This window comes from Aegilops tauschii, chromosome 7 (genome assembly GCF_002575655.3).
Source record: "Aegilops tauschii subsp. strangulata cultivar AL8/78 chromosome 7, Aet v6.0, whole genome shotgun sequence".
NCBI lineage: Eukaryota > Viridiplantae > Streptophyta > Magnoliopsida > Poales > Poaceae > Aegilops > Aegilops tauschii.
The window spans coordinates 109,107,851-109,135,576 of record NC_053041.3 but is presented as its reverse complement, the minus strand read 5'-3'; the positions used below and the strand labels follow the sequence as shown (position 1 = coordinate 109,135,576).

At 45.8% G+C, this 27,726-nt stretch overlaps 1 protein-coding gene across 1 annotated transcript; it reads left to right on the top strand.

The window, feature by feature from the left end:
• Positions 1–16,533: 16,533 nt before the first annotated feature.
• LOC109753335 (probable folate-biopterin transporter 2) lies at positions 16,534–20,562 on the top strand. The gene is made up of 5 exons (XM_020312238.4): positions 16,534–17,522; positions 18,137–18,396; positions 18,730–18,825; positions 18,917–19,087; positions 19,650–20,562. The coding sequence occupies exons 1-5, from the start codon at positions 17,117–17,119 to the stop codon at positions 20,337–20,339; spliced, it is 1,623 nt and encodes a 540-aa protein (XP_020167827.1). The 5' UTR covers positions 16,534–17,116; the 3' UTR covers positions 20,340–20,562.
• The last annotated feature ends 7,164 nt before the right edge of the window (positions 20,563–27,726 follow it).

Sequence of the window (27,726 nt, the reverse complement as noted above, 5' to 3'; positions counted from 1 at the left end):
ATCACCTCTGGGTGGTCGGCCTGGCTCCAGCTGATTGGCTTTTCCGGCCAGTGCATGAACTCGGCGGTGCTAGAGGCGACTGCGTTCACTTCTTGGTGCTGCCGGCGTCGGCTGCGCTTGTCGTCGGCTTGACTAGTGAAGACGACGTAGGCGTCGTGCGCTTTGGGGAACTCGTCTTGGATGGCGCCGACTGCCGGCCGGGCCGCCGGCTGCTGGGGGGCTGGAGGCGGCTGGCCGGGAGGCGGAGGCGGCAACATCCCCTCACCCTTGGTGATGCGGGTGAGCCAGTGGCATTTCCGGGTTGTGTGGTTGGACGGCTTCGCGCCGCTGTGGAACTTGCAGGGGGCAACGAGTGCTTGCTCATAGGAGAAAGACGGCTGCCAAGGCGGCCGGCCACCCTTCTTCTTGGGAGCGGGCCGCTCTTCGGGCTGCTCGTCTTCAACTGTGGCCACCTGCCGACTGGAGGAAGTCGGCATGGGGCCCTTGCGCTTGTGGTCGTTCTGGTAGGGGCGCCGATTAGGGTCGCCAGCCGGCGTCTTGGGAGCCGGAGCAATTACTTTTCCCGAGGCGTCCACTCGGAGCTCGGTCTTCATTGAGGAGTCGGCAGTGGCGTACTTGTCGGCGGTGATCAGCAACTCGTCGAGGGTAGCCGGCTCGTCGCAGAGGAGTCAGTGCTTGAGGAGGGTGCCCTCTCGGCACCCGGCGGTGAAGTACTCGATGGCCTGGACCTCATGCACTCCCTCGCAGGAGTTGCGGAGCTCGGCCCATCGCGTGAGGTAGTCGCGGGTCGACTCGTTGGGCCCTTGGACGCAGAGGGAGAGCTGGCGAGGCTTGGGAGGCTGCTTGTAGGTGCTGGTGAAGTTGCGGACGAAAACTTCGGTGAAGTCCAGCCAACTGTTGATGCTGTAGGGCTTGAGGCTGTTGAGCCATGTGCGCGCCGTGCCCTGCAGCATCAGGGGGACGTACTTCACGGCGACGCGCCGATTGCCGTTGGCGATGCTGACGGCCGTGGAGTAGTCGATGAGCCAATCTTCCGGCTTCACCGAGCCGTTGTACTTGGGCGTGTCTCTGGGGAGCGAGAACCCTTTGGGGAAGGGCTCGTCGCGGATGCGGGGGCCAAAGCATGGCGGGCCGACATCGTCTTCTTCTTCTAACGCCAAGGATCGAGCAAGGCGGTCGATCCTGTGGCGGGCGTCGTTCTCGCCGACTCCTTCTCGGCGGCCGAGTCGGTCGCCAAGAGTCGGATGCGTGACGGGCGGCGGAGTGAGGCATCTTTCTCTTCGAGGCGGGGGAGGAGGCAGGTTTCCTTGGTGCTCCACAGCCCGAGGGCGGCCATCCGCATCGCGCTCGATGGTAATGCGAGTCCGGCTGCGGCTGGCAGCCGGCTCCTTGTCTTTCTCCTGGCGCGCGCCGCTCGCAGTCGGCGAGCGGGACGTCGCGGCGTGCTCCCTGCGCGGGGGATGACTATCAGCACGGGCGCCGGCTTCGTGCCGTTCTGCAGCCGCGTCGATCAGCTGCTGGATCCGTCTTGTCATGTAGGGGAGTTCGTCGGCTCCCAGCCCATTGAGCTCCTCTGCAGCCGCCTGAGCGGCTCGCAGATTCTCGAGCGGGGTGGCGTAGACGGGGCGATCTGCGCCCAGCATGCTGGCAACGGCTGCGCCGCGCTTCTGGACGAAGCCGGCTTGGCTCGGGCCGCTGGGCGGCGGCGTGCCGAAGGCGGCGCGGTCGACTTCGCGCTGGTGGGCCTCGGTGAGGCGTCTCATCGAGGCTATCATCTTGCCCTCCGCGATGAGGGCAAGGCGGCGTGCCTCCAGGGTTTCGGCGTCGGCGTCGGCCGGGATGGGGACGGAGAGGTCGTGCATCGCCGCTTGCTGGGCGTCGCGGGCATTCTCGCCCGAGTTGGAGACGTGGCTGATGACCAGCACTTCGGTGACAGCGCTGCTGCCGCTGTCAGCTCGAGGGAGGGGGTCGTCGAAGACCACCACGTCAGAGGGGTAGGCGTCAAGCGACGCGGTGTCGGAGTCGATGAGCATCGGGTCGGTGGAGCCGACGGACTCCATGTCCGCAGCAGGCTCGCTGGAGACGTGAAGTTGGTCGAGGAGGCTGACGAGGCGGCTCTCGGGGTAGTCGGTGCCTGCGTCGGACGCAGGCTCGTCGGAGATGCGAGTCTCGCCGAGCAGATCGGCGAGGCGGCTCGCTGCGCAGGCATTGTCGACGCCTTGCAGCGCGTTGAGGCAAACGCCATCGGGCACAGCAGGCTGGCTGCGCTCGCGGGGGAGGAAAAGGGTTCCCGTCCAGAACAGGTCTCCAGACGACGATGCACCTGGCTCCACGGTGGGCGCCAAATGTCGGGTGGTTGGTGCGACATATGCCAAGGGATGGCTTATCATTGTGGGAGCCAATAAAACATCGCCGGTGCCTGGAAACGGGATGAGGCGAAGACATGCACGCCGGCGAATCTTACCCAGGTTCGGGGCTCTCCGAGGAGATAACACCCCTAGTCCTGCTCTGCGGGGTCTCCGCATGATCACTAGATCGATAAAAGGTAGCTACAATCGCTCCTAGAGCTGTTGAGATCAAGGGAGAAGAAGAACAAGGCTAGCTCTTGCTTCTCTCTATCTATGGTGTGTGTACTATGCTTTAGAGGGCAACTCTATGCTCAGAGGCCAACTATGCTTGGGTGCCAACCCTTTGCATGGGTGCTCCGGGGGGTTTATATAGGCCTAGCCCCCGGGGGTACAATGGTAATCCGACTGGGAACTGGTCCCAGCCGTCAGTGTCTACGCTCGCCGGCTTCTCCGCCGGCTGCTGGGTCCCGCCGGCTGCCGGCTACTTGGTTGACAGGCCGGCCCCACCGCCTAGGGTCTTGTCGGCGGCTGCTTACTGTAGCCTCGCCTGTGATGACGAGGGCTTTATCGAGGTAAGCGTGGCTACAGTGGGCCGCCTCGGGGGCTATCATTATAGCCTTACCTCGTCTTGTCTCCTTAATGGGGCTCCTGCTTCGAGGGAGGGAGTAGCCGGCTTCTGGAGGCCGGCTACGCTCTTGGCCGACTGGGAAAGGCCGGGCCGCCTTCACGCCTCTCTCTGGCCGAAGGGGCCCGCCGCCCGCGGGCCGTACGGGAGTCGGTCGTGGGTGACGTTGAGGCCAACATGGCTACAGTGCCGAGCCGCACGGGAGACGTCCGTCCCGTACGGCCTCCTGTAGCCACGCCCGCCTCGGGCTTCGGGGGTAGTGGGCCGCACTGTGGCCTTACCCCGTCACGTCGCCGTTATGTGGGAGTGGTTTGGAGTGGTTGTGGTCTTGGCCGGCTCCTAGGAGTCGGCGTCCTTCTTGGCCGGCTTCTTGGAGTCGGCCACCCCGTAGTCGTCCTGGGGAGGGGTTGGTGAGGCTGGGTCGCCTTCCGGGAGTCGGCTTTAGTGGTAGCCGGCCAGGGAAGGCGGCCCAAATGCTCGGAGTGCTTGGAGGCCCGACGGCCTGATAATGTTTTCAGAAGAACCAGGGGCAGTCGGTTAGGCTACCCGTGGCCATTTACTCCGGCAGGGGTGGAGGAGGCTCCCTAGGGTTCCCTAGGGGAGGGGCGGCGGCCACAGGGAAACCCTAGATGGGTTTGGGCGCCCCCACCCCTAGGAAACTTGCCCCCAAGCCGGGAGGGGTGGCTGCCCTAGGGGAGGCGCCCCCACCTCTCCAGGTTACGTGAGAGGGGGTGGGAGGGGCGCACAGCCCCTTAGTGGGCTGGTGTGCCCCCTCCCCTTGGCCCATAAGGCCCCCCAACGCTTGCCGGGGCCTCCGAAACACCTTTCGGTCACGCTGGTCGTCACCCGGTACTCCCAGAACAATTCCGGACTCCAATTAATACCCTTCGTCCAATATATCGATCTTCACCTCCGGACCACTCCGGAGTTCGTCGTCACGCACGTGATCTCATCCGGGACTCCGAACAACCTTCGATAACCACATACTATTTCCCATAACAACTCTAGCATCACCGAACCTTAAATGTGTAGACCCTACGGGTTCGGGAACCATGCAGACATGACCGTGACACCTCTCTGGCCAATAACCAATAGCGGGATCTGGATACCCATATTGGCTCCCACATGTTCCACGATGATCTCATCGGACGAACCACAATGTCGGGGATTCAATCAATCACGTATACAATTCCCTTTGTCTATCGGTATGTTACTTGCCCGAGATTCGATCGTCGGTATCCCTATACCTTGTTCAATCTCGTTACTGGCAAGTCTCTTTACTCGTTCCGTAACGCATGATCCCATGACTAACTCCTTAGTCACACTGAGCTCATTATGATGATGCATTACCGAGTGGGCCCAGAGATACCTCTCCGTCATACGGAGTGACAAATCCCAGTCTCGATTCGTGCCAACTCAATAGATACTTTCGGAGATACCTATAGTGCACCTTTATAGCCACCCAGTTACGTTGTGACGTTTGGTACACCCAAAGCATTCCTACGGTATCTGGGAGTTGCACAATCTCATGGTCTAAGGAAATGATTCTTGACATTAGAAAAGCTCTTAGCAAACGAACTACATGATCTTGTGCTATGCTTAGGATTGGGTCTTGTCCATCACATCATTCTCCTAATGATGTGATCCCGTTATCAATGACATCCAATATCCATGGTCAGGAAACCATAACCATCTATCGATCAACGAGCTAGTCAACTAGAGGCTTACTAGGGACATGTTGTGGTCTATGTATTCACACATGTATTACGGTTTCCAGTTAATACAATTATAGCATGAACAATAGACAATTATCATGAACAAGGAAATACAATAATAACCATTTTATTATTGCCTCTAGGGCATATTTCCAACAGTACCCTCGTAGACCAAAATCGGAAGCATTATAACAACGCGGTTGATGTAGTCGTCGTCTTCACGATCGACCGATCCTAGTACCGAACGTACGGCACCTCCGCGATCTGCACACATTCAGCTCGGTGACGTCCCACGAACTCACGATCCAGTAGAGCTTCGAGGGACAGCTTCGTCAGCACGACGGTGTGATGACGGTGATGATGAAGTTACCGGCGCAGGGCTTCGCCTAAGCACTACGACGATATGAACGAGGTGGGTTATGGTGGAGGGGGGCACCGCACACGGTTAAGAGATCAATCATCAACTTGTGTGTCTATGGGGTGCCCCCTTCTCCCGTATATAAAGGAGTGGAGGAGGGGGAGGGCCGGCCCTCTACTATGGCGCGCCTTGGGGAGTCCTACTCCCACCGGGAGTAGGATTCCCCCCTTCCAAGTAGTAGGAGTAGGAGAGAAGGAAGGGGAAGAGAGAAGAGAAGGAAGGAGGGGCGCCGCCCCTCCCCCTAGTCCAATTCAGACTAAGCCTTGGGGGGCGTGCGGCCTGCCCTAGGCAGCCCCTCTCTCTCCCCTAAAGCCCAATAAGGCCCATATACTCCCCGGCAAATTCCCGTAACTCTCCGATACTCCGATAAATACCCGAACCACTCAGAACCTTTCCGATGTCCGAATATAGCCTTACAATATATCGATCTTTACGTCTCGAACATTTCGAGACTCCTCGTCATGTCCCTGATCTCATCCGGGACTCCGAACAACCTTCGGTACATCAAAACACGTAAACTCATAATACCGATCATCACCGAACGTTAAGCGTGCGGACCCTACGGGTTCGAGAACTACGTAGACATGACCGAGACTCATCTCCGGTCAATAACCAACAGCGGAACCTGGATACATATTCTACGAAGATCTTTATCGGTCAAACCGCATAACAACATACGTTGTTCCCTTTGTCATCGGTATGTTACTTGCCCGAGATTCGATCGTCGGTATCTCAATACCTAGTTCAATCTCGTTACTGGCAAGTCTCTTTACTCGTTCTGTAATGCATCATCCTGCAACTAACTCATTAGTTACATTGCTTGCAAGGCTTATAGTGATGTGCATTACCGAGAGGGCCCAGAGATACCTCTCCGATACTCGGAGTGACAAATCCTAATCTCGATCTATGCCAACCCAACAAACACCTTCAGAGACACCTGTAGAGCATCTTTATAATCACCCAGTTACATTGTGACGTTTGATATCACACAAGGTGTTCCTCCGGTATTCGGGAGTTGCATAATCTCATAGTCATAGGAACATGTATAAGTCATGAAGAAAGCAATAGCAACATACTAAACGATCAAGTGCTAAGCTAATGGAATGGGTCAAGTCAATCACATCATTCTCTAATGATGTGATCCCATTAATCAAATGATAACTCATGTCTTTATGTCTCGACCATTTCGAGACTCCTCGTCACGTCCGTGATTTCATCCGGGACTCCGAACAAACTTCGGTCATCAAAACACATAACTCGTAATACAAATCGTCATCGAACGTTGAGCGTGCGGACCCTACAGGTTCGAGAACTATGTAGACATGACCGTGACACATCTCCGGTCAATAGCCAATAGCGGAACCTCGATGCTCATATTGGTTCCTACATATTCTACGAAGATCTTTATCGGTCAAACCGCATAATGATACGTCTCCAACGTATCTATTATATTATCCTTCTAGGATGTTTTATATGCATTTATATGCTATTTTATATGATTTTTGGGACTAACCTATTAACCTAGAGCCCAGTGCCAGTTTCAGTTTTTTCCTTGTTTTTGAGTATCGCAGAAAAGGAAAACCAAACGGAGTCCAATTGACCTGAAACTTGACGGAGCTTATTTTTGGACCAGAAGAAGGCCATGGAGTAAAAGAGTTGGGCCAGAAGAGCCCCGGGCTTCCCATGAGGGTGGGAGGCGCGCCCACCCCCTGGGCGCGCCCCCTACCTCGTGGACAGCCCAGAGACCCCCCTGACTTGTTCCTGACGCCAAAACCTCTTATATATACAGAAACCCCCAGAACATAACCTAGATTGGGAGTTCCACCGCCGGAAGCCTCTGTAGCCACCGAAAACCAATCTAGACCCGTTCCGGCACCCTGCCGGAGGGGGGAATCCCTCTCCAGTGGCCATCTTCATCATCCCGGCGCTCTCCATGCGAGGAGGGAGTAGTTCACCCTCGGGGCTGAGGGTATGTACCAGTAGCTATGTGTTTGATCTCTCTCTCTCTCTCGTTTTCTTGATTTGGCATGATCTTGATGTATCACGAGCTTTGCTATTATAGTTGGATCTTATGATGTTTCTCCCCCTCTACTCTCTTGTAATGGATTGAGTTCTCCCTTTGAAGTTATCTTATCGGATTGAGTCTTTAAGGATTTGAGAACACTTGATGTATGTCTTGCATGTGCTTATCTGTGGTGAGAATGGGATATCACGTGATCCACTTGATGTATGTTTTGGTGATCAACTTGCGAGTTCCGTGAACTTATGCATAGGGGTTGGCACACGTTTTCTTCTTGACTCTCCGGTAGAAACTTTGGGGTACTCTTTGAAGTACTTTGTGTTGGTTGAATAGATGAGTCTGAGATTGTGTGAGGCATATCGTATAATCATACGCACGGATACTTGAGGTGACATTGGAGTATCTAGGTGACATTAGGGTTTTGGTTGATATGTGTCTTAAGGTGTTATTCTAGTACAAACTCTTGAATAGATCGATCCGAAAGAATAACTTTGAGGTGGTTTCGTACCCTACAATAATCTCTTCGTTTGTTCTCCGCTATTAGTGACTTTGGAGTGACTCTTTGTTGCATGTTGAGGGATAGTTATATGATCCAATTATGTTATTATTGTTGAGAGAACTTGCACTAGTGAAAGTATGAACCCTAGGCCTTGTTTCCTAGCATTGCAATACTGTTTACGCTCACTTTTATCATTAGTTACCTTGCTGTTTTTATATTTTAGATTACAAAAACCTATATCTACTATCCATATTACACTTGTATCACCATCTCTTCGCCGAACTAGTGCACCTATACAATTTATCATTGTATTGGGTGTGTTGGGGACACAAGAGACTCTTTGTTATTTGGTTGCAGGGTTGTTTGAGAGAGACCATCTTCATCCTACGCCTCCCACGGATTGATAAACCTTAGGTCATCCACTTGAGGGAAATTTGCTACTGTCCTACAAACCTCTGCACTTGGAGGCCCAACAAAGTCTACAAGAAGAAGGTTGTGTAGTAGACATCAAGCTCTTTTCTGGCGTCGTTGCCGGGGAGGTTAGTGCTTGAAGGTATATCTTTAGATCTTGCAATCGAATCTTTTTGTTTCTTGTTTTATCACTAGTTTAGTTTATAAAATAAAACTACAAAAAAATAGAATTAAGGTTGCCTCATATGCTTCATCTTTTTAATATCTTTCATGAGAATAAGGATTCCGATAATTGTGCTCAATTGTTAGAAGAAGAATGCATTAGAATGTTTGGCACTAAATATTTGAATGATGAGCATGATTGCAATGTTGTTAGTATGAATTCTTTGAATATCCATAGTACTAATGATGATTGCACTAGTCATGATGAAAATGTCTCTTATAAGCATGTCAACTTTTGTGGAATACATAGAGCTTGCAAGCACACACCAAATAGGGAAGATAGATTTTGCAAGAGGCATAAGTATTTCGAAACTAAATGGTTGCAAGAAAGGCTAGATGATTGTGCTGAAAGATTCAATATTTATCGCCATCCTTGTGAACTTTGCAATGAACATGGTCATTTAAAGCCCCAATGCTATTTGTTTCATGATCAAATCGTGTCCAAAAATTGTGATAACTTGATTACCCTTGAGCATCATAAAGAGCTTAGTCTTCATTTGGGGTATGAAGAAATGAAACGTATAACTGAGGGTATTCCAAAATTTAATCTTGATAGATTTCTTGATTTTGATCTAGAAGAAATTTTTATGTATTGTGCGGTGAATTGCATTGAAAATCCTTATATTGCCAATTACATAAAGACAAGAAAACAAATAGAAGATGAAGAGAATACTAATGAAAGGGAAGAGACTTCCCCATATCTTCCTACTATTTCTTATGACGAATCAGGTAACGAGGAGGAGCCTTCTATTCAACCAATCTCATTAATAAGGAGCTCCAAAAAGAGGGTTAAACCCACACATGATGTGAAGAAGAAAAAGAAAAGACGGAGAAGCAAAGGTAGAAAGGTATCCCTCCCAAATGATGTTGCTCCTATTACTCATTGTGATGATGATAATTGTTATACTATTGGTTCTATCCATACTATTAATGACGAGAGTGATTATGCTTATGATATGAAAAGGCCCAAGCTTGGGGATGCTATGTTTGATGAGGATGACATGTTTGAGAATATATTTGCTGCAATTAATTTTTGTCCCAAGCTTGGGGATGCTATGTTTAATGAAGCTGATATTTTTAGCCTCCCAAGTTTTGATGAGAAAATTTATTATGATGATAGCATGCCTCCTACTTATGATGATTATTGTGATGATACTTATGCTATAAAGAGTAGTGATGATTATATTTATAAAACTTGTCATGATTATGATTACCCTTTTTCTGAACACTACTCTTTTAACGTGGAAACAATATAGTATTCGAGTCTCTTATGATACTCCCACTATTCCGAAAGAGAAGAATTTTGCTTATGTGGAGAGTAGTAAAATTTCTATGCAAGTAGATCATGAAAGAATGCTTTATGTGATGGTTATATTGTTAAATTCATTCATGATGATACTGAAAATTATTATGAGGGAGGAACATATGCTTGTAGGAATTGCAAGAATACCAAGTTTCCTGTCTATGAGCTTAAAATTTTAAAGTTATGCTTGTTTTGCCTTTCTATGCTAGTTGATTATTGTTCCCATAAATTGTTCGCTCACAAAATCCCTATGCATAGGAAGTGGGTTAGACTTAAATGTGCTAGTCATATTCTTCATAATGCCCTCTCTATGTTTCAATTCTTATCCTTTATGTGAGCATCATTGAAATCATCATGCCTAGCTAGGGGCGTTAAACGTTAGCGCTTGTTGGGAGGCAACCCAATTTTATTTTTGTTCATTGCTTTTTTTCTCCTGTTTAGTAATAAATAATTCATCTACCCTCTGGTTAGATGTGGTTTTATGTTTTAATTAGTGTTTGTGCCAAGTAGAACCTTTGGGAAGACTTGGGTGAAGTCTTTATGATCATGCTGTAAAAAACAGAAACTTTAGCGCTAACGAGATGTGCTGCCATTTTTTACTGGAGAGTGCTTTTAGGTTGATTATTTTTGCAGATGATTAATAGATAAATTCCTCACATCCACCAATTTATTTCAGAATTTTTGGAGTTCCAGAAGTATACGTTTGATACAGATTACTACAGACTGTTCTGTTTTTGACAGATTCTGTTTTCTATGTGTTGTTTGCTTATTTTGATGCATCTATGAGTAATATCGGAGGGTATGAACCATAGAGAAGTTGGAATACAGTAGATATTACACCAATATGAATTTATAATGAGTTCACAACAGTACCTAAGTGGTGGTTTTATTTTCTTATACTAACGGAGCTTACGAGTTTTCTGTTGAGTTTTGTGTTGTGAAGTTTTCAAGTTTTGGGTAAAGATTCGATGGACTATGGCATAAGGAGTGGCAAGAGCCTAAGCTTGGGGATGCCCCGGATGGCATCCCCTCTTTCGTCTTCGTTCATCGGTAACTTTACTTGGAGCTATATTTTTATTCACCACATGATATGTGTTTTGCTTGGAGCATCATTTTATTTTCTTTTGTTTTGCTTGCTGTATGAATAAAATACCAAGATCTGAAATTCTTAAATGAGAGAGAGTCTTCACATAGCTAAATAATTATTTAACTACTCATTGATCTTCACTTATATCTTTTTGGAGTAGTTTGTCATTTACTCGTGTGCTTCACTTATATCCTATGAGTAAATGGTTGAATGATTTGAATGTCATAAATCTGAAATTATATATGTTTCATATGCCTTTCCCATGGGGAGTAATGCCTTCACATATAAGAAGTAGAGGTGGTAAATTTTTTAAGGTTAGAAAACATTGTATTGGTCACTTGAAAAATTCATGAAAGAATATTGAAGGAAGAGAGTTTTCACATATAAATATACTATCTTGGACATCTTCTATGATTGTGATCCCCATTAATTATTTTCAAACTTGATCAAATTAGTTGAAGTTGGACAAGGAAGACAACTTAATGAGTTATGTTTGGGTATATTTGTATAAGTTATATTGTTATGGATCCTCTAACATGAGGTGCTTGCTATTTAGAATCCTTTGCTAGCCAAAATATCTGTACTAAGCGGGAATACTGCTTGTGCATCCAAATTCCTTGAACCAAGTTTATTCCATGAGTGTCCACCATATCTACCTATATGCGGTATTTACCTGTTGTTCCAAGTAAATTTGCATGTACCAAACTCTAAACCTTCAAATAATAATCTGTTTTGTATGCCCGATTCGCTCATGTAGCGATTAGGGGCTTTCAGTATCTTCCATGCTAGGTGGGTTATTCTCACGATGAGTGGACTCCGCTCATCATTCACGAGAAAATGACTGGTAACTGGGATGCCCAGTCCTATGATCAAAAGATCAAAAACAAATTCATAAATAATTTAAACAAAGCTCCCCCAGGATTGTTGATAGTTGGACGGCACCCGTTGTTTCGGACAAGCCATGGAGTGTGATTGTTGGTGGAGGGGGAGTAAAATTTTTACCTTTCTGTTTGGGAACTGCCTATAATGTATCTAGTATGGAAGATATTGGGAAATCTTGGTCGTTATGTTGACAATGAGAGCATACCTCTCAAAATTATTTTCATCTCTGTTTTAGCTTCGAGCTCTGGCACCTCTACAAATCCCTGCTTCCCTCTGCGAAGGGCCTATCTTTTACTTTTATGCAAGAGTCAGTAGTATTCCTTCTCATTCCAACCTACTTTTTAGTTGGCAAGCATCATGTGGTGGAGAAAGATCTAAGCATATATGGCCATTCAAATATATTTGATCATGAATTATTATTGTTGACAATTATCTATATGATAAATAAGTTGGGAGGCGAAACATCAAGTCCCTATCTTTCTCTGTGTTCGATGGATGCTATTTGTTCTAAAAATATGCTTTGAGTGGTAGCAATCATGGAAGACTATATGATAGTTGAGTATGTGGGATTTGCTAAATCAAAGCTCTTACATAGACCCTTCCTGAAAATAAGATGAATTGCAATTGTTTGATGACTGAGAACATAGTTTGTTAGTTTTCAAGAAAGTTTATGGTCTATGCTTTAACATGTGAATAGCTTGTTACTTGATCATGAAAAGTTTTATGAGTTGATCTACTGTTATGACATATAATGATGCTAGAAAAGGTGATTGAAATTATCATTGATCAAACTTGTGCACCTGCTAGCATTCACACTTCATAAGTTATTTCTTTTATCATTTACCTACTCGAGGACGAGCAGGAATTAAGCTTGGGGATGTTGATACATCTCCAACGTATCTATAATTTGTAAAGTATTCATGCTATTATATTATCCTTCTAGGATGTTTTATATGCATTTATATGCTATTTTATATGATTTTTGGGACTAACCTATTAACCTAGAGCCCAGTGCCAGTGCCAGTTTCTGTTTTTTCCTTGTTTTTGAGTATCGCAGAAAAGGAAAACCAAACGGAGTCCAATTGACCTGAAACTTGACGGAGCTTATTTTTGGACCAGAAGAAGGCCATGGAGTAAAAGAGTTGGGCCAGAAGAGTCCCGGGCTGCCCACGAGGGTGGGAGGCATGCCCACCCCCCTGGGCGCGCCCCCTACCTCGTGGACAGCCCGGAGACCCCCCCTGACTTGTTCCCGATGCCAAAACCTCTTATATATACAGAAACCCCCAGAACATAACCTAGATCGGGAGTTCTGCCGCCGCAAGCCTCTGTAGCCACCGAAAACCAATCTAGACCCGTTCCGGCACCCTGCCGGAGGGGGGAATGCCTCTCTGGTGGCCATCTTCATCATCCCGGGGCTCTCCATGACGAGGAGGGAGTAGTTCACCCTCGGGGCTGAGGGTATGTACAAGTAGCTATGTGTTTGATCTCTCTCTCTCGTGTTCTTGATTTGGCATGATCTTGATGTATCGCGAGCTTTGCTATTATAGTTGGATCTTATGATGTTTCTCCCCCTCTACTCTCTTGTAATGGATTGAGTTCTCCCTTTGAAGTTATCTTATCGGATTGAGTCTTTAAGGATTTGAGAACACTTGATGTATGTCTTGCATGTGCTTATCTGTGGTGACAATGGGATATCACGTGATCCACTTGATGTATGTTTTGGTGATCAACTTGCGAGTTCCGTGAACTTATGCATAGGGGTTGGCACACGTTTTCGTCTTGACTCTCCGGTAGAAACTTTGGGGCACTCTTTGAAGTACTTTGTGTTGGTTGAATAGATGAGTCTGAGATTGTGTGAGGCATATCGTATAATCATACCCACGGATACTTGAGGTGACATTGGAGTATCTAGGTGACATTAGGGTTTTGGTTGATATGTGTCTTAAGGTGTTATTCTAGTACGAACTCTTGAATAGATCGATCCGAAAGAGTAACTTTGAGGTGGTTTCATACCCTACAATAATCTCTTCGTTTGTTCTCCGCTATTAGTGACTTTAGAGTGACTCTTTGTTGCATGTCGAGGGATAGTTATATGATCCAATTATGTTATTATTGTCGAGAGAACTTGCACTAGTGAAAGTATGAACCCTAGGCCTTGTTTCCTAGCATTGCCTTTAGGGCATATTTCCTTCACCATGACTGCTAGAGCTCGTAGGAGACGGCTGCTTAGCAGTTGGAGATGGCAGTTGAACTTGTACCACACAGGACAATGCCTTCTGAGGGGTAATGGCAAAATCTCAAAGTCCAAAACCACTAATGTGGTGTTGGAGGTGCGTGTACCAGTGCTAGTCAGAGCCCCTAGATGATTTTACGTCAGATTCTCTCAACCAATTGAAAGTTATCGCTTTTAAGTTCAATCAGATCCTTCAACCAATCGAAAGTTTCCTCTTTCAAGTTCAGTCAAATCCTTCGAGCTGAGCATTCAGTCCTTTGAACTGTACGAAAAAAGTATGTAACAATCATACTTTTGGTCTAGCCTATATATTCAGCCACCTATCCCACCAACTCACCTGAGGATTCATTTAATATCCACTTATGTGTAAGAGCTGTTTCAAGTCTTGTGTTGAGTTGAAACTTGAAAGTGCAATCAACTTCAATTTATGCCATACATTCGAATCAATCTTCTCCTCTTTGCTTTCAAGCCTATCATCCAAACACCAACCACTCTAATCCAAAGATTCATCTCATGAGAGTTCTAGTGTGGAGAAGATTATCTTTTGAAGAACAAGCAAAAAATTCATCACCACGCTACTTACACAGTTATTTTTTTAGGATTCCCACGGTTAGGTTGCTTGGGAGCCTTTGAGATGTGAAGGAATTAAGAAGTTTGTGAGAGCTTGGAGGTCACCAACTTCATGACAATCTACCCCGAGTGAGGCTAGACTTTTGTGGCCGTAAGCCATAGTTCAATAGGTTGGTTGCTCCTGCGTGAAACCTTCATGTGTCTTGTCCTCCGTGGACCTTGTAATCAGGACCCTGCGATCCTAGAATCTCTGTGATTTAAAGCGTCCATCAAGGTGGTGCAGGATAACACCAATTATCAAACCACATGAAACATCGTCGAGCCTCCCGTCTTGTGCAATGTCATAGCCTTACTCCTTAAATGTGCAAGTTTTTTCCCGCTCCTTACTTTCATATACTTGCATCTGAAGGTGTTACGATAAATCATGAGCTAAGCTTACAATTTTCCAATAAATAAAATTTGGAAAACCTCTATAGGGCGTGGTAAGAAAAGTTTTAGTAGTGTATTCACCCTCCCTCTAGACTCCAACCGATCCTACATTTAGGCAGCAAAATGATTGGGCGTGGCGGAGAAAAAACTCTACCAGACAGGAAACACCCCACTTGGGTAAATACAACAGTCATGGGAGCACCACTGTAAGATCTGAAGTAGTGGAGCCATCGCCCGATTTTGAAATTCGAGAATTGAGATGATGGATATTAGGGAGAAGGGGCGCTCAAAGGACAAGGTTGGGGAGGGGCGACAACCAAAGGATGGGTATTTGGGAGGTGTAGTGGTTAGATAAAAATCAATTGATGGATTGACTAATTGGTTACTGTTACAGTACAACAATTCCGAACACAAGTGATGCTGTGGCTTGTTGATTTGATTGAGCTATGCATAGAAACGACTATGAAGACCGAGTCTCTACAATTAGGTTTGATGAGTCATGAATGGATGATGGAGATAGGGATGGAGTAAGGGAGTGAACATACCACCATAACCACCAACTTTAGTTTGTAACTCACCGGAAAATATGCTGCATCTTTTCTGTGTGGGGACGACGCATGCCCGAGGAACCTTCACCGCGTTCCCGGAGGAGAGCCTAATCTCTGTTGTTTGCAAACTCGTTCATTGCGTAAGACATGTCACACGTAGCACTCTCCTTTTCCCTTCTCCTACCCGTGTTGAGGGTCGAATGTGACGCCCCTACTTGGTCCCTCTTTTCTTTGGTGGTCTTTCTGCTCAAAGTGGGGATGGAAGAGGAGATCATATCTCAGTTGTAGATAGGATAGGTTAGATCTAGGCCTAAGTTGGGATTTTCCTTAAGGGCAGTTAGTGTTAATGCCATTTTGGAACTTCTCACCAACGCCCGCCATCCTCATCTAATAGCCGCGCTTCCCTGCCTATAGTTGCCTTATAGTTGCCTTCCACGTGCGGAAAGTTGCCAACGGTGGAGAACTAGGCAAGACCTTCCTTAATAAGCTGCTGGTGGAGTACCATAGTCTATTGAGAACATGTGCAGTTACACACAAGAATAAGTGCAACCAACACAACCCGGGTCTTGGGGGGCGCTGAATGAAAAACCGATGGATGTGGTTTGGCTTGAAATGGGTTCCTCGCACATTTGCAAAAACATACGAGGATAGGTTTGTTTTCCATGTTTGTTAGAGAGACACACGGCTTTCAAATAGAGGTTTCTGGCGCATCCACAATACGTCCTTACATTTCTTACAAATAAAACCATTGTATCGAAACCATGGTGGAAAACCGAAGTGTGGTTGAGTTTGATTAAAAGCCTGTTCAGAGTCCCTCCGCTCCACGACTCCACTCCAAGAGCAGCGGGAGCCAGAGTTAAAAACTATGGAGCAAGCAAATAGGTACTCCGCAGATCCTTGTATTTTGCGGAGCCGGTGGATTGCCGAACAGGTACTAAATGCAAGGTTTGTTTTGCAACGCGCGTTCACATCTCCGTCTATGTTTTAATCTTGTCCACCAATTCCTCATCCAACATTCCAAAATCGTAAGGTGCATTAGGTGCCCGGAATCTCCCGTTTCACCGGAAAATGTTCTCCACAGTCCATCGCGCGCAGAACCGATCGAGGAACACGCAGTCACAATTAACGTCTTAGCGTGCACACCCACTGCCAACTGGCCCCATGCTGGTTGGCCCACCTGACAGCGAGAGGGGCTTAAGCAGTACGTACTTGTCAGCAAACATAATCAAATAATTAAAGACAAGAAAGAGGTCAAACGGCTATCCTCACGCCCCCCTCGCAAATCCCAAAGGATTCCTCCATTTTCTAGGACTTCCGCTTCCGCCCACGATCCATTTCTTTTCTCACCTCTTCTTGTTTTACTCACCAGTCTCTGATGTTCGCAGGCCACTACCCACAAGCATTCGCATCTGGCTGCTCAATTCGGTGTTCTTCGTGAAAGCAATTGCTCACCACTCTGCTGCAATCCAATTTCTTGTCCTTTCCTGCGCACCAATTTCCCCATTTTTGCGCGGAAAGGTTCAGGCGGCCTTCGATCGATTTGATGTTCTTGCCCAAGCGCTGAATTTCTTGGGGTTTCTGAGGCTTTAGAAGCTTGTTAGATCGACGGAGATGCACCTAGCTCTCAGCTCCGATCACTCAGCTGTCTCGCCGGCGCTCAGGATTCAAGAAACCCCGCCGAATCTGCCGTTCTTGGGCGTCCAGGCTCCAGATCCAGCCCGGAGCGCCTCGTCGAGAGGCAGTGTAGGATCCAAGCTCTAGCGCGCGATCTCCGAGATCTCGCGCGGGAGCAGCCAAGCCAAGAAGATGTCGCCTCAGCCGGCCCACGACCTCCCCGAGGACAGGGGGGAGGCCAATGTGCTCATCGAGGAGGCCCGGGGGTCGCCGCCGGCCAAGGAGGCGGAGGCGGGCGGCGCCGTGGGCTGGGTGCTGTCACCGGTGGCGTGGTTCCGGATGCTGATCAGGGAGCTGCACTGGAGCTTCGTGCTCGGCGTGGTGGCCACCTACGGCATCAGCCAGGGGCTCGGGGGCGGCATCTCGCGCGTCGCCTCCGACTACTACTGGAAGGACGTGCAGAAGGTGCAGCCGTCGGCGGCGCAGGTGTACCACGGCGTCACCTCCATCCCGTGGCTGGTCAAGCCGGTCTGGGGCCTGCTCACCGACGTGCTCCCCGTCGCCGGCTACCGGCGCCGGCCCTACTTCGTCCTTGCAGGTGAGCAACCATACTGTTTTGGGCTTTTGGTTACGCTTGTGTACTGATGAGCTGTAAACTGAAAGTCTGACTGAATTGTAGACTTGTGATAGTGTTTGACCATTTGGTGCTGGGGAAGTACAGTGATTAGTGACTAGCGACGAACCATATCGACGTCGTCGATTATGCCTGTGGTTCAGATAGGATAGGCATTTCTTCGCTGCTATGCACTATGCATCCAAATGATCATGTAGTGCACCAAATCGGCAACAACTATCTGAATTGTAGACTTGTGGTAGTGTTTCAGCATTTGGTGCTGCCGAAGCATAGTGATTAGTGACCAGTGATGAACCAAATTGACGGCGTCGATTATGCCTGTGGCTCAGATAGGTCTGTCTTGCTGCTATGCACTATGGTACTATGTATCCGAATGATGATGAGCCACATCAGAAAACAAACTTGTTTTGCCATTGGGATATCCATATTTCACTTCTGAATAACTGAATTGCATATAGGGAAATGCTAACTATTATTTTTACTGCCGTTCTCTTGATTAAATGTAACTATTATTGGTACCAGGCTATGGATTTTGTTTATTAATTTTGCCCCCTCCCTGTTTTCTGAGGAATACACAGGCATAATGGGAGTGATTGCCATGCTTATAGTCTCTCTCCACAGCAAGCTTCATGTGATGTTCGCATTGTTGGCATTGATGTCTGGGAGTGCAAGTGTAGCAATAGCTGATGTAACTATAGATGCCTGTGTGGCCGAAAACAGTCTAATACACCCTCATCTCGCGGCTGACATGATGAGCTTAAATGGCTTCTGTTCATCTGTTGGAGGTCTTATTGGATTCTCAATAAGTGGTTTTCTTGTTCATGCAATTGGATCACAGGTGAGGATCACCAGCTCATAATACTCAATATTTTAGTGCTCTGTACTTCCCAATCATTGATCATCTCTAATCAAATGAGCTAGATAACTTCCTCATAAATCCAATCCAGAGTATTTTATCCACATATACACTCTGGTTATGCATAGAGTGCATCTTTCGGATGCAGAGGCCGGGGGTGATCCCCCTTTTCCAAAAAAAAAAAGCATAGAGAATAAGTACACCAAGCTTGTGCTCCTCTATTTTGCCGTGTAGGAAGTAAATTATCATTTATTACTACTTTGGATGGTACTGGTTTCTGGAATCTGATAGTAGATAAATCTTGTCTTTCTCAAGGGAACCCTTGGCATTTTAACCATACCTTCTGCCTTGGTAATTTTAGCTGGAATACTGCTAAAGGATGTCCATATCCCTAACTTCCCATACGGGCAGGTTAGTAGAATGTTTTCCTCGTGTTGTTTGAGATCAGATATAAGTACTTTGTATGCATGCACTAAATTTTCTGTCTGAAACCACAAACTAGGCTCATAAGAAGTTTGTAGAAGCCAGTGGAAAAATGTTAAGGACCTTAAAATGCCCTGAAGTATGGCGGCCATGTTTTTACATGTACATGTCGCTTGCTCTCAGTGTGGATATTCAAGAAGGAATGTTCTACTGGTACACAGATCCAAGTGCAGGGCCATCTTTCTCTGAGGTACACCTTACATCTTTATGCATTTTTGTGCTATAATATACTCCCTCTGTACCATAATATATGTCGCTGGGGTAGCTGAAGTTCAGCTACTCCAGCGACATATATTACAGAACAGAGGGAGTAGTTCGTAATTTCTTTGGACCTTTGGCTTCTTTTTTCATGACACTACAGTTCTTTTATACTTTCTTCCCGGGGAAAATTCATCTGTACTTGACATATCTGAAATGACTCCATGTGTTCCTTTTCACTTCATGTTATAGACTTTTCATAGTTTCCAAGATGTTATTTTGACTGCAATATCTTTTCGAGATGTTCCATATCTTCAAATTAACATATTTTTGTAAAATTATGATATCAATAAATTACTTTAAAGAAAAACCCAATACATATATTTATATGCAATATAGATAGTTTTGGATATATTCCCGAACAAATGTTGGAAAGTTTGCTTCTTATTATAAAGCATCAAATAAAAAAGGAGCGGTGTGGGCACATTGATGCAAATATAGCATTTACTTATCTTTGATGCATGACCGAAATAAATTTTTTTCTACTTTACCAGGGATTCATTGGGTTTATCTTCGCAATTGGTTCGGTGGGATCTCTTGTTGGAGTTATACTTTATCAAAATATTCTTAGGGACCACTCTTTTCGCAGCGTTCTTTGTTCAAGTCAGTTGCTACTAAGCCTGTCAGGAATGCTTGATCTGATCTTGGTGCTTCGTCTAAATCTAAAACTTGGGATACCTGATTACTACTTCGCTGTGATCGACGAGGGGGTCGCCAAGATGATCAACCGCATTAAGTGGATGCCTCTTTTGGTGCTCAGCTCAAAGCTTTGCCCAGCTGGCATCGAGGGCACATTCTTCGCACTGCTCATGTCCATTGACAATATTGGCGTGCTGTCAGCATCTTGGATCGGTGGGCTACTCCTTCATTTGTTAAGGATCACAAGAACAGAGTTCAAAAACCTCTGGGCCGCGATCCTGATCCGAAATGTGATGAGGCTACTACCGTTGGCACTGCTATTCTTGGTGCCGAGAAGTGACCCGAATTCTAACATCCTTCCTGCTGATCTGCTGAATGAGTATGACGGTGCTGAGGCTCGACGAATAGAGAACGTCGAGCTAACCTCTCTTACCGTTGACAAGAATCCGAGCACCGATGCCTCGCTCCAGGAATGCAAAACCCAGGAGCATCTTGATGTAGGGCAAGATGACGACGAGGCTTCATTACTCGCCAACAGGGGCTGATGGACCATACACATGCTTTTTTTTCTCATTACACAGACATATAGTTGAAAAATATCACAAATATCACATTGTGTTGTTTTTAGTTGTCCATGCTGTTGTATTCATTCATTTTTACATTAGGTTAGCAAATCATCAAATGCCAGATAGTACTTCGAAATTTGATACTCCCTCCGATCCATATTACTTGTCGCCGCTTTAGTAAAACTTCAGTTTCTTCTTTTTAGCTCTCACTGTGTTATCTGATCTTGACTCAAAGTTGTATGATTTACCTTCATTGCAAGTCTTGTATGCGACGTGTCTATTTTCCTTCTGCCCAGGCTTAACCTGGCTAGTTCACACTTCATAATCTACTCCCTCCGTCCCAAAATTCCTGTCTTAAATTTGTCTAGATACGCCGTATCTAGACAAATTTAAGATAGGAGTTTTGGGACGGAGTGAGTACATGATTTGAGCTCTCAAAGCCTGAATTGATGCCACGAGGGCCATGTGCAGCGGACCAGATTCTCTGCAACTCATTTTCATCAGCAGATGAAGGAGAACGATATGGTAATAGCGATGTTGCTGTTAGGTGCACGCTAGCAGTGATGATTTCATTCTTGACAGCAACATTTTAAATGATTGATTCCCAATTATTAGAGTGACCCCTTTGGCGAGACACAAGACGAATTAGGATGCCATGCCTCACAAATCTCACGAGGTGGAAAAATTAGCATGAAAATCCCATTGAAAATAAATATGATAATTTTCTAGAGGAAAAATGTTGCTCGAAGGGAGATCGTGGAAGCAGAAATAGAGAGACCGTCTACCCTTCTTGAAGAATTCTCAAAGGGAGCTTGCGACGGCGTGCTCTTATGGATATGGGTGACCATTTTCCATGAAATTTGGGTGACCATATTTCATGAGTTCACAATGTTTTTATCCCGAGAAAAAGGCGTTTCAGGAACGATAATAGGGTTTCCCTCACCGATGCAAGAACGATGAAATCTATGTCCCACCATAATAGGTTGGTTTTCAATGACCAATACTCTTAGGAGGTGGTTCAAGTTTGGGCATGATCTTTTTTCTTTACCGAGAAAAGGCATTTTATTCATTCTTTAGGTGGACAATATCATATTGCACTAAGGCAGACCATAAAGTCAAGGACTACATCAAGAGTAAGAGCACTAGAGACTACAAAAAGACGTTCTTTTAGCGCACCGATGAGCAACTTCATTGGCATCTCTTCATGCAAACTGAACTTCAAAACCCTGAAAGCTTGAGAGATAGGAGTGAATCTCTTTGAGTATATGACGTGCCACTAACCGAAAATCATCACCCTGTCAGTCATCACAAAGAGATTGACATACAGTTTTGGTACGATGTTCCCCCACCTCCATTGCAAGCAGCACTGCATCCCTACGTGCTAGTAGCTCAATCGTATAGGGGTTGACTATCATTGGATATTTAGAACACCTGGCCGCGATGAAGTTTCCCATGTGATCACGGGCCATGAATCCAGCCACAAAACATCCCATGGGCACATATACAGGCCATGCTTGTTGATCTTCGTCCATTCCATCTTTGGTGCCCTACACTTTGTCACGACCCCTTCCTCTACGTCGGCAGCACCAGACACTACTACATCAACGACCAAGGCCCATCCCAGACCGACTTAGGCTCACAAGGGAAGTGGGTGTTACCCGGCCCACGGCTGGATCACACGCTGACAGAGAGAGTTACGTAGCAGCCAGCGTGTGGGAGGGAGGGTAGGCTGGAAATAGACAAAAGTGGTGGTTGGCTCTCCTATCCCCGACCCCCTTTCTTCCTCCAAGAACCCTAGCTTGTATCTCCAATTTGGCTTGTAATCGATGAACCACCATTGAATCTTGTATCGAGATCGTAACATTTGGTATCAGTAGCCTTTCGCACCTACCATCAAAGGTTGGCAGGCTAATTCCCCGCCATTATATAGACCCTCCATGGCAAAGCTGCAACCATGGAAGAAATCAAAAAGGCTATGGTTGATCTGACGGCAGCCATCAACACCATGTCAGCTAAGATAAGTGAGATCCACCCCGTCGTCCTCAAACTCCAAGGGTGGCGACTGGAGATCGAGCACTTGGAGGAGGATTTGCGCGCCGAGGTAGGCGAGTTACGGCGTCAAGCGCAGTTGGGATGCCCGGGGAGATGCACCCCATTATGTTCCACCACCTCAACAATACTATGGCTATGGTGGTGATTATGCGTCTAGGATAGAGTTTCAGCAGCTGCAATAGCGGCTCGGAGGGATCCGCACGGACCTCTGGGAGACTAATGCTAACATACACCTGCTCAATGGGAACATGTTGTCCCTGTTTGGTTTCTGGCAGCCTCGCACAACCCCACCATCCTCCAGTGGTCCATCATAGATGAAGTGGCCTCATACTGCACCTAGTGACTGCAATGGCGAGGACATGGACCAGAGAGAGTTAGTCCAAGAGTCTAAACTTGGGGGAGCTCATCCCCTAGTTATTCATGCATGCATGCATATTTCATTCTCTTCTTTCTATTTGTTTTCTTTTACTTGTCATCATGATTATTTTTAGTTTTTCATAATAGATTTCTAGAGAGAACTTTCTTCTTGTTTGTTGGAATTCTCTTTGTTCTTATGTCCTTTGTTCGAGCCCATAGATTTTTTCACCACTAGTAACTTGGACATGAACATAACGAAGGGAGAAGTGACTTGAGGAAAGGGCAAACCAGTGCGAGAAGGTAAAATATATTCATGCTCACTTTTCTCGCAAGCTTAATTAAGTTAATGCCTTTATTTGGCTGGTTGCACTAAAGCTTCGTTCCCTACGGTAGTTGAATATCATTTAGTCATAACTCTCAACTTCGAATCCTGCTAGTGAAACTTTGAAGTAAATCATGATTTTGCTCCTAAAGAAAAGAAAGAAAATTCAAAAAGAAACTTAGGGGCTCAGATTTTTGAAGAGAACTAGCACTTAAGTACTTCAACTCCATAGGACTGAATTTGATTGTCTCGATGATACCTACTGATAGAGTTGTTTAAAGGAATGGATATTTGAGGTGATCGAGGTTATGACAAAACTTGTCTGCGATACTAAAGTCATGGAGCTTCAGCTTCTCACTGGTTTCATGTATTGTTGTTGTATGTTGTGATAATGCGCATAAATGCGGCTTTGTCACCAATTTGGAGCTTGAGCTGAAATTGACCGGCTTTCTCCTAAGAGGTGTGTATGTGGTAAATGCGAACATTGATCGCTGAGCTTAAAAGAGATAACCTTAATGATCCATATGTTGAGGAACACAGTATTTCAAAAAATTTACCTACGATCACGCAAGATCTATCTAGGAGATGCATAGCAACGAGTGGGGAGAGTGCGCCCACGTACCCTCGTAGACCGAAAGCAGAAGCGTTTAGTAACGCGGTTGATGTAGTCGAATGTCTTCGATCCAACCGATCCAAGCACCGAACGTACGGCACCTCCGCGTTCAGCACACGTTCAGCTCGATGACGTCCCTCGACTCTTGATCCAGTTGAGGACGAGGGAGAGTTCCGTCAGCACGACGACGTGGCGACGGTGATGATGAAGTTACCGGCGCAGGGCTTCGCCTAAGCACTACGATGATATGACCGAGGTGTGTAACTGTGGAGGGGGCACCGCACATGGCTAAGAGAAGACTTGGTCTGTTCTAGCGGTGCCCCCCCCACATATATATATAGGTGGGAGGGGGAGGGAGCAGCAGGAGGCGCGCCCCAAGTAGGAGGAATCCTACTTGGGGCCTAATCCTATTCGGCCTCCCCCTTTCCATGTTTTCCGGAGGGAGAAGGAAAGAGGAGGGGGAGAGAAGGAAAGGGGAGGCCGAATTGCCCCCCTTCCTTTCTCTCCTCTCCCTTACCTTTCTCCCACCCTATTAGGCCACGTATGGGGCGCACCAGCCCACTAGGGGCTGGTCTGTCCCGCCCTAGGCCCAATAAGGCCCATATCTTGACTGGGGGTGCCCGGAACCTCTTTCCGGTGACCTGATACGTACCCGGTACCCCCGAAACACTTCCGGTGTCCAAATACTATCGTCCTATATATGAATCTTTACCTCTCAACCATTTAGAGACTCCTCGTCATGTTCGTGATCTCATCCGGGACTCCGAACAACATTCGGTCATCAAATAACATAACTCATACAATATAAAATCGTCATCGAACGTTAAGCGTGCGGACCCTACGGGTTCGAGAACTATGTAGACACGACCGAGACACCTCTCCGGTCAATAACCAATAGTGGAACCTGGATGCTCATATTGGCTCCCACATATTCTATGAAGATCTTTATCGGTCAAACCGCATAACAACATATGTTGTTCCCTTTGTCATCAGTATTTTACTTGCCCGAGATTCGATCGTCGGTATCATCATACCTAGTTCAATCTCGTTACTGGCAAGTCTCTTTACTCGTTCGGTAATGCATCATCCCGCAACTAACTCATTAGTCACATTTCTTGCAAGGCTTATAGTGATGTGCATTACCGAGAGGGCCCAGAGATACCTCTCCGATACACGGAATGACAAATCCTAATCTCGATCTATGCCAACCCAACAAACACCTTCGGAGACACCTGTAGAGCATCTTTATAATCACCCAGTTACGTTGTGACGTTTGATAGCACACAAGGTGTTCCTCCGGTATTCGGGAGTTGCATAATCTCATAGTCAGAGGAACATGTATAAGTCATGAAGAAAGCAATAGCAATAAAACTAAACGATCATAATGCTAAGCTAACGGATGGGTCTTGTCCATCACATTATTCTCTAATGATGTGATCCCATTCGTCAAATGACAACACATGTCTATGGTCAGGAAACATAACCATTTTTGATTAACGAGCTAGTCAAGTAGAGGCATACTAGGGACACTGTTTTGTCTATGTATTCACACATGTACTAAGTTTCCGGTTAATACAATTCTAGCATGAATAATAAACATTTATCATGATATAAGGAAACATAAATAACAACTTTATTATTGCCTCTAGGGCATTTTTCCTTCAGTCTCCCACTTGCACTAGAGTCAATAATCTAGTTCACATCGTCATGTGATTAAACACCAATAGTTCACATCTTTATGTGATTAGTTCACATCGCTATGTGACTAACACCCAAAGGGCACTAAGGTGTGATCATGTTTTGCTTGTGAGAGAAGTTTAGTCAACGGGTCTGTCACATACAGAGCCGTATGTATTTTGCAAATTGTCTATGTCTACAATGCTCTGCATGGAGATACTCTAGCTAATTGCTCCCACTTTCAATATGTATCCAGATTGAAACTCAGAGTCATCCGGATCGGTGTAAAAGCTTGCATCGACATAACTCTTTACGACGAACTCTTTATCACCTCCATAATCGAGAAATATCTCCTTAGTCTTCTAAGGATAATTTTGACCGATGTCCAGTGATCCACTCCTGGATCAACATCATACCCCCTTGCCAAACTCATGGCAAGGTACACAATAAGTTTGGTACATGACATAGCATACTTTATAGAACCTATGGCAGAGACATAGGGAATGACTTTTCATTCTCTTTCTATTTTCTGCCGTGCTCGGGTTTTGAGTCTTTACTCAACTTCACACCTTGCAACACAGGCAAGAACTCCTTCTTTGACTGTTCCATTTTGAACTACTTCAAAAAACTTGTCAAGGTATGTACTCATTGAAATTTTTTATCAAGCGTCTTGATCTATCTCTATAGATCTTGATGCTCAATATGTAAGCAGCTTCACCGAGGTCTTTCTTTGAAAAACTCCTTTCAAACACTCCTTTATGCTTTCCAGAAAATTCTACATTATTTCCGATCAACAATATGTCATTCACATATACTTATCAGAAATGTTGTAGTGCTCCCACTCACTTTCTTGTAAATACAGGCTTCACCGCAAGTTTGTATAAAACTATATGCTTTGATCAACTCATCAAAGCGTATATTCCAACTCCGAGATGCTTGCACCAGTCCATAGATGGATCGCTGGAGCTTGCACATTTTGTTAGCACCTTCAGGATTGACAAAACCTTCTGGTTGTATCATATACAACTCTTCTTTAATAAATCCATTAAGGAATGCACTTTTGATATCCATTTGTCAGATTTCATAAAATGTGGCAGTTGCTAACATGATTCAGACAGACTTAAGCATCGATACGAGTGAGAAAATCTCATCGTAGTCAACATCTTGAACTTGTCAAAAACCCTTTTTCGACAAGTAGAGCTTTGTAGATAGTAACACTACTATCAGCGTTCGTCTTCCTCTTGAAGATCCATTTATTCTTAATGGCTCGCCGATCATCGGGCAAGTCAATCAAAGTCCATACTTTGTTCTCATACATGGATCCCATCTCAGATTTCATGGCCTCAAGCCATTTTGCGGAATTTGGGCTCATCGTCGCTTCCTCGTAGTTCGTAGGTTCGTCATGGTCTAGTAACATGACTTCCAGAAAGGATTACCGTACCACTCTAGTGCGGACCATACTCCGGTTGACCTACGAGGTTCGGTAGTAACTTGATTTGAAGTTTCATGATCATCATAATTAGCTTCCTCACTAATTGGTGTAGGAATCACTGGAACTGATTTCTATGATGAACTACGCCCCTTCGTACTTACTTGAAACAGGAATTTCTTGGTGCTCAACTGCTTATTCTGCTTTCCAATTCGGGAGAAGGTACAATTACCTCATCAAGTTCTACATTCCTCCCACTCACTTCTTTCGAGAGAAACTTCTTCTCTAGAAAGGATCCATTCTTAGCAACGAATATCTTGCCTTCGGATCTGTGATAGAAGGTGTACCCAACAGTTTCCTTCGGGTATTCTATGAAGACGCATTTCTCCGATTTGGCTTCGAGCTTATCAGGTTGAAACTTTTTCACATAAGCATCACAGCCCCAAACTTTAAGAAACGATAGCTTAGGTTTCTTGCTAAACCACAGTTCATATGGTGTCATCTCAACGGATTTAGATGGTGCCCTATTTAACGTGAATGCAGCTATCTGAAGGAAATATGCCCTAGAGGCAATAATAAAGTTATCATTTACTTCCTTATATCATGATAAATGTCTATTATTCATGCTAGAATTGTATTAACCGGAAACATAATACTTGTGTGAATACATAGACAAACAGGGTGTCACTAGTATGCCTCTACTTGACTAGCTCGTTGATCAAAGATGGTTATGTTTCCTAGCCATTGACATGAGTTGTCATTTGATTAATGGGATCACATCATTAGAAGAATGATGTGATTGACTTGACCCATTCCGTTAGCTTAGCACTCGATCATTTAGTATATTGCTATTGCTTTCTTCATGACTTATACATGTTCCTATGACTATGAGATTATGCAACTCCCGTTTACCGGA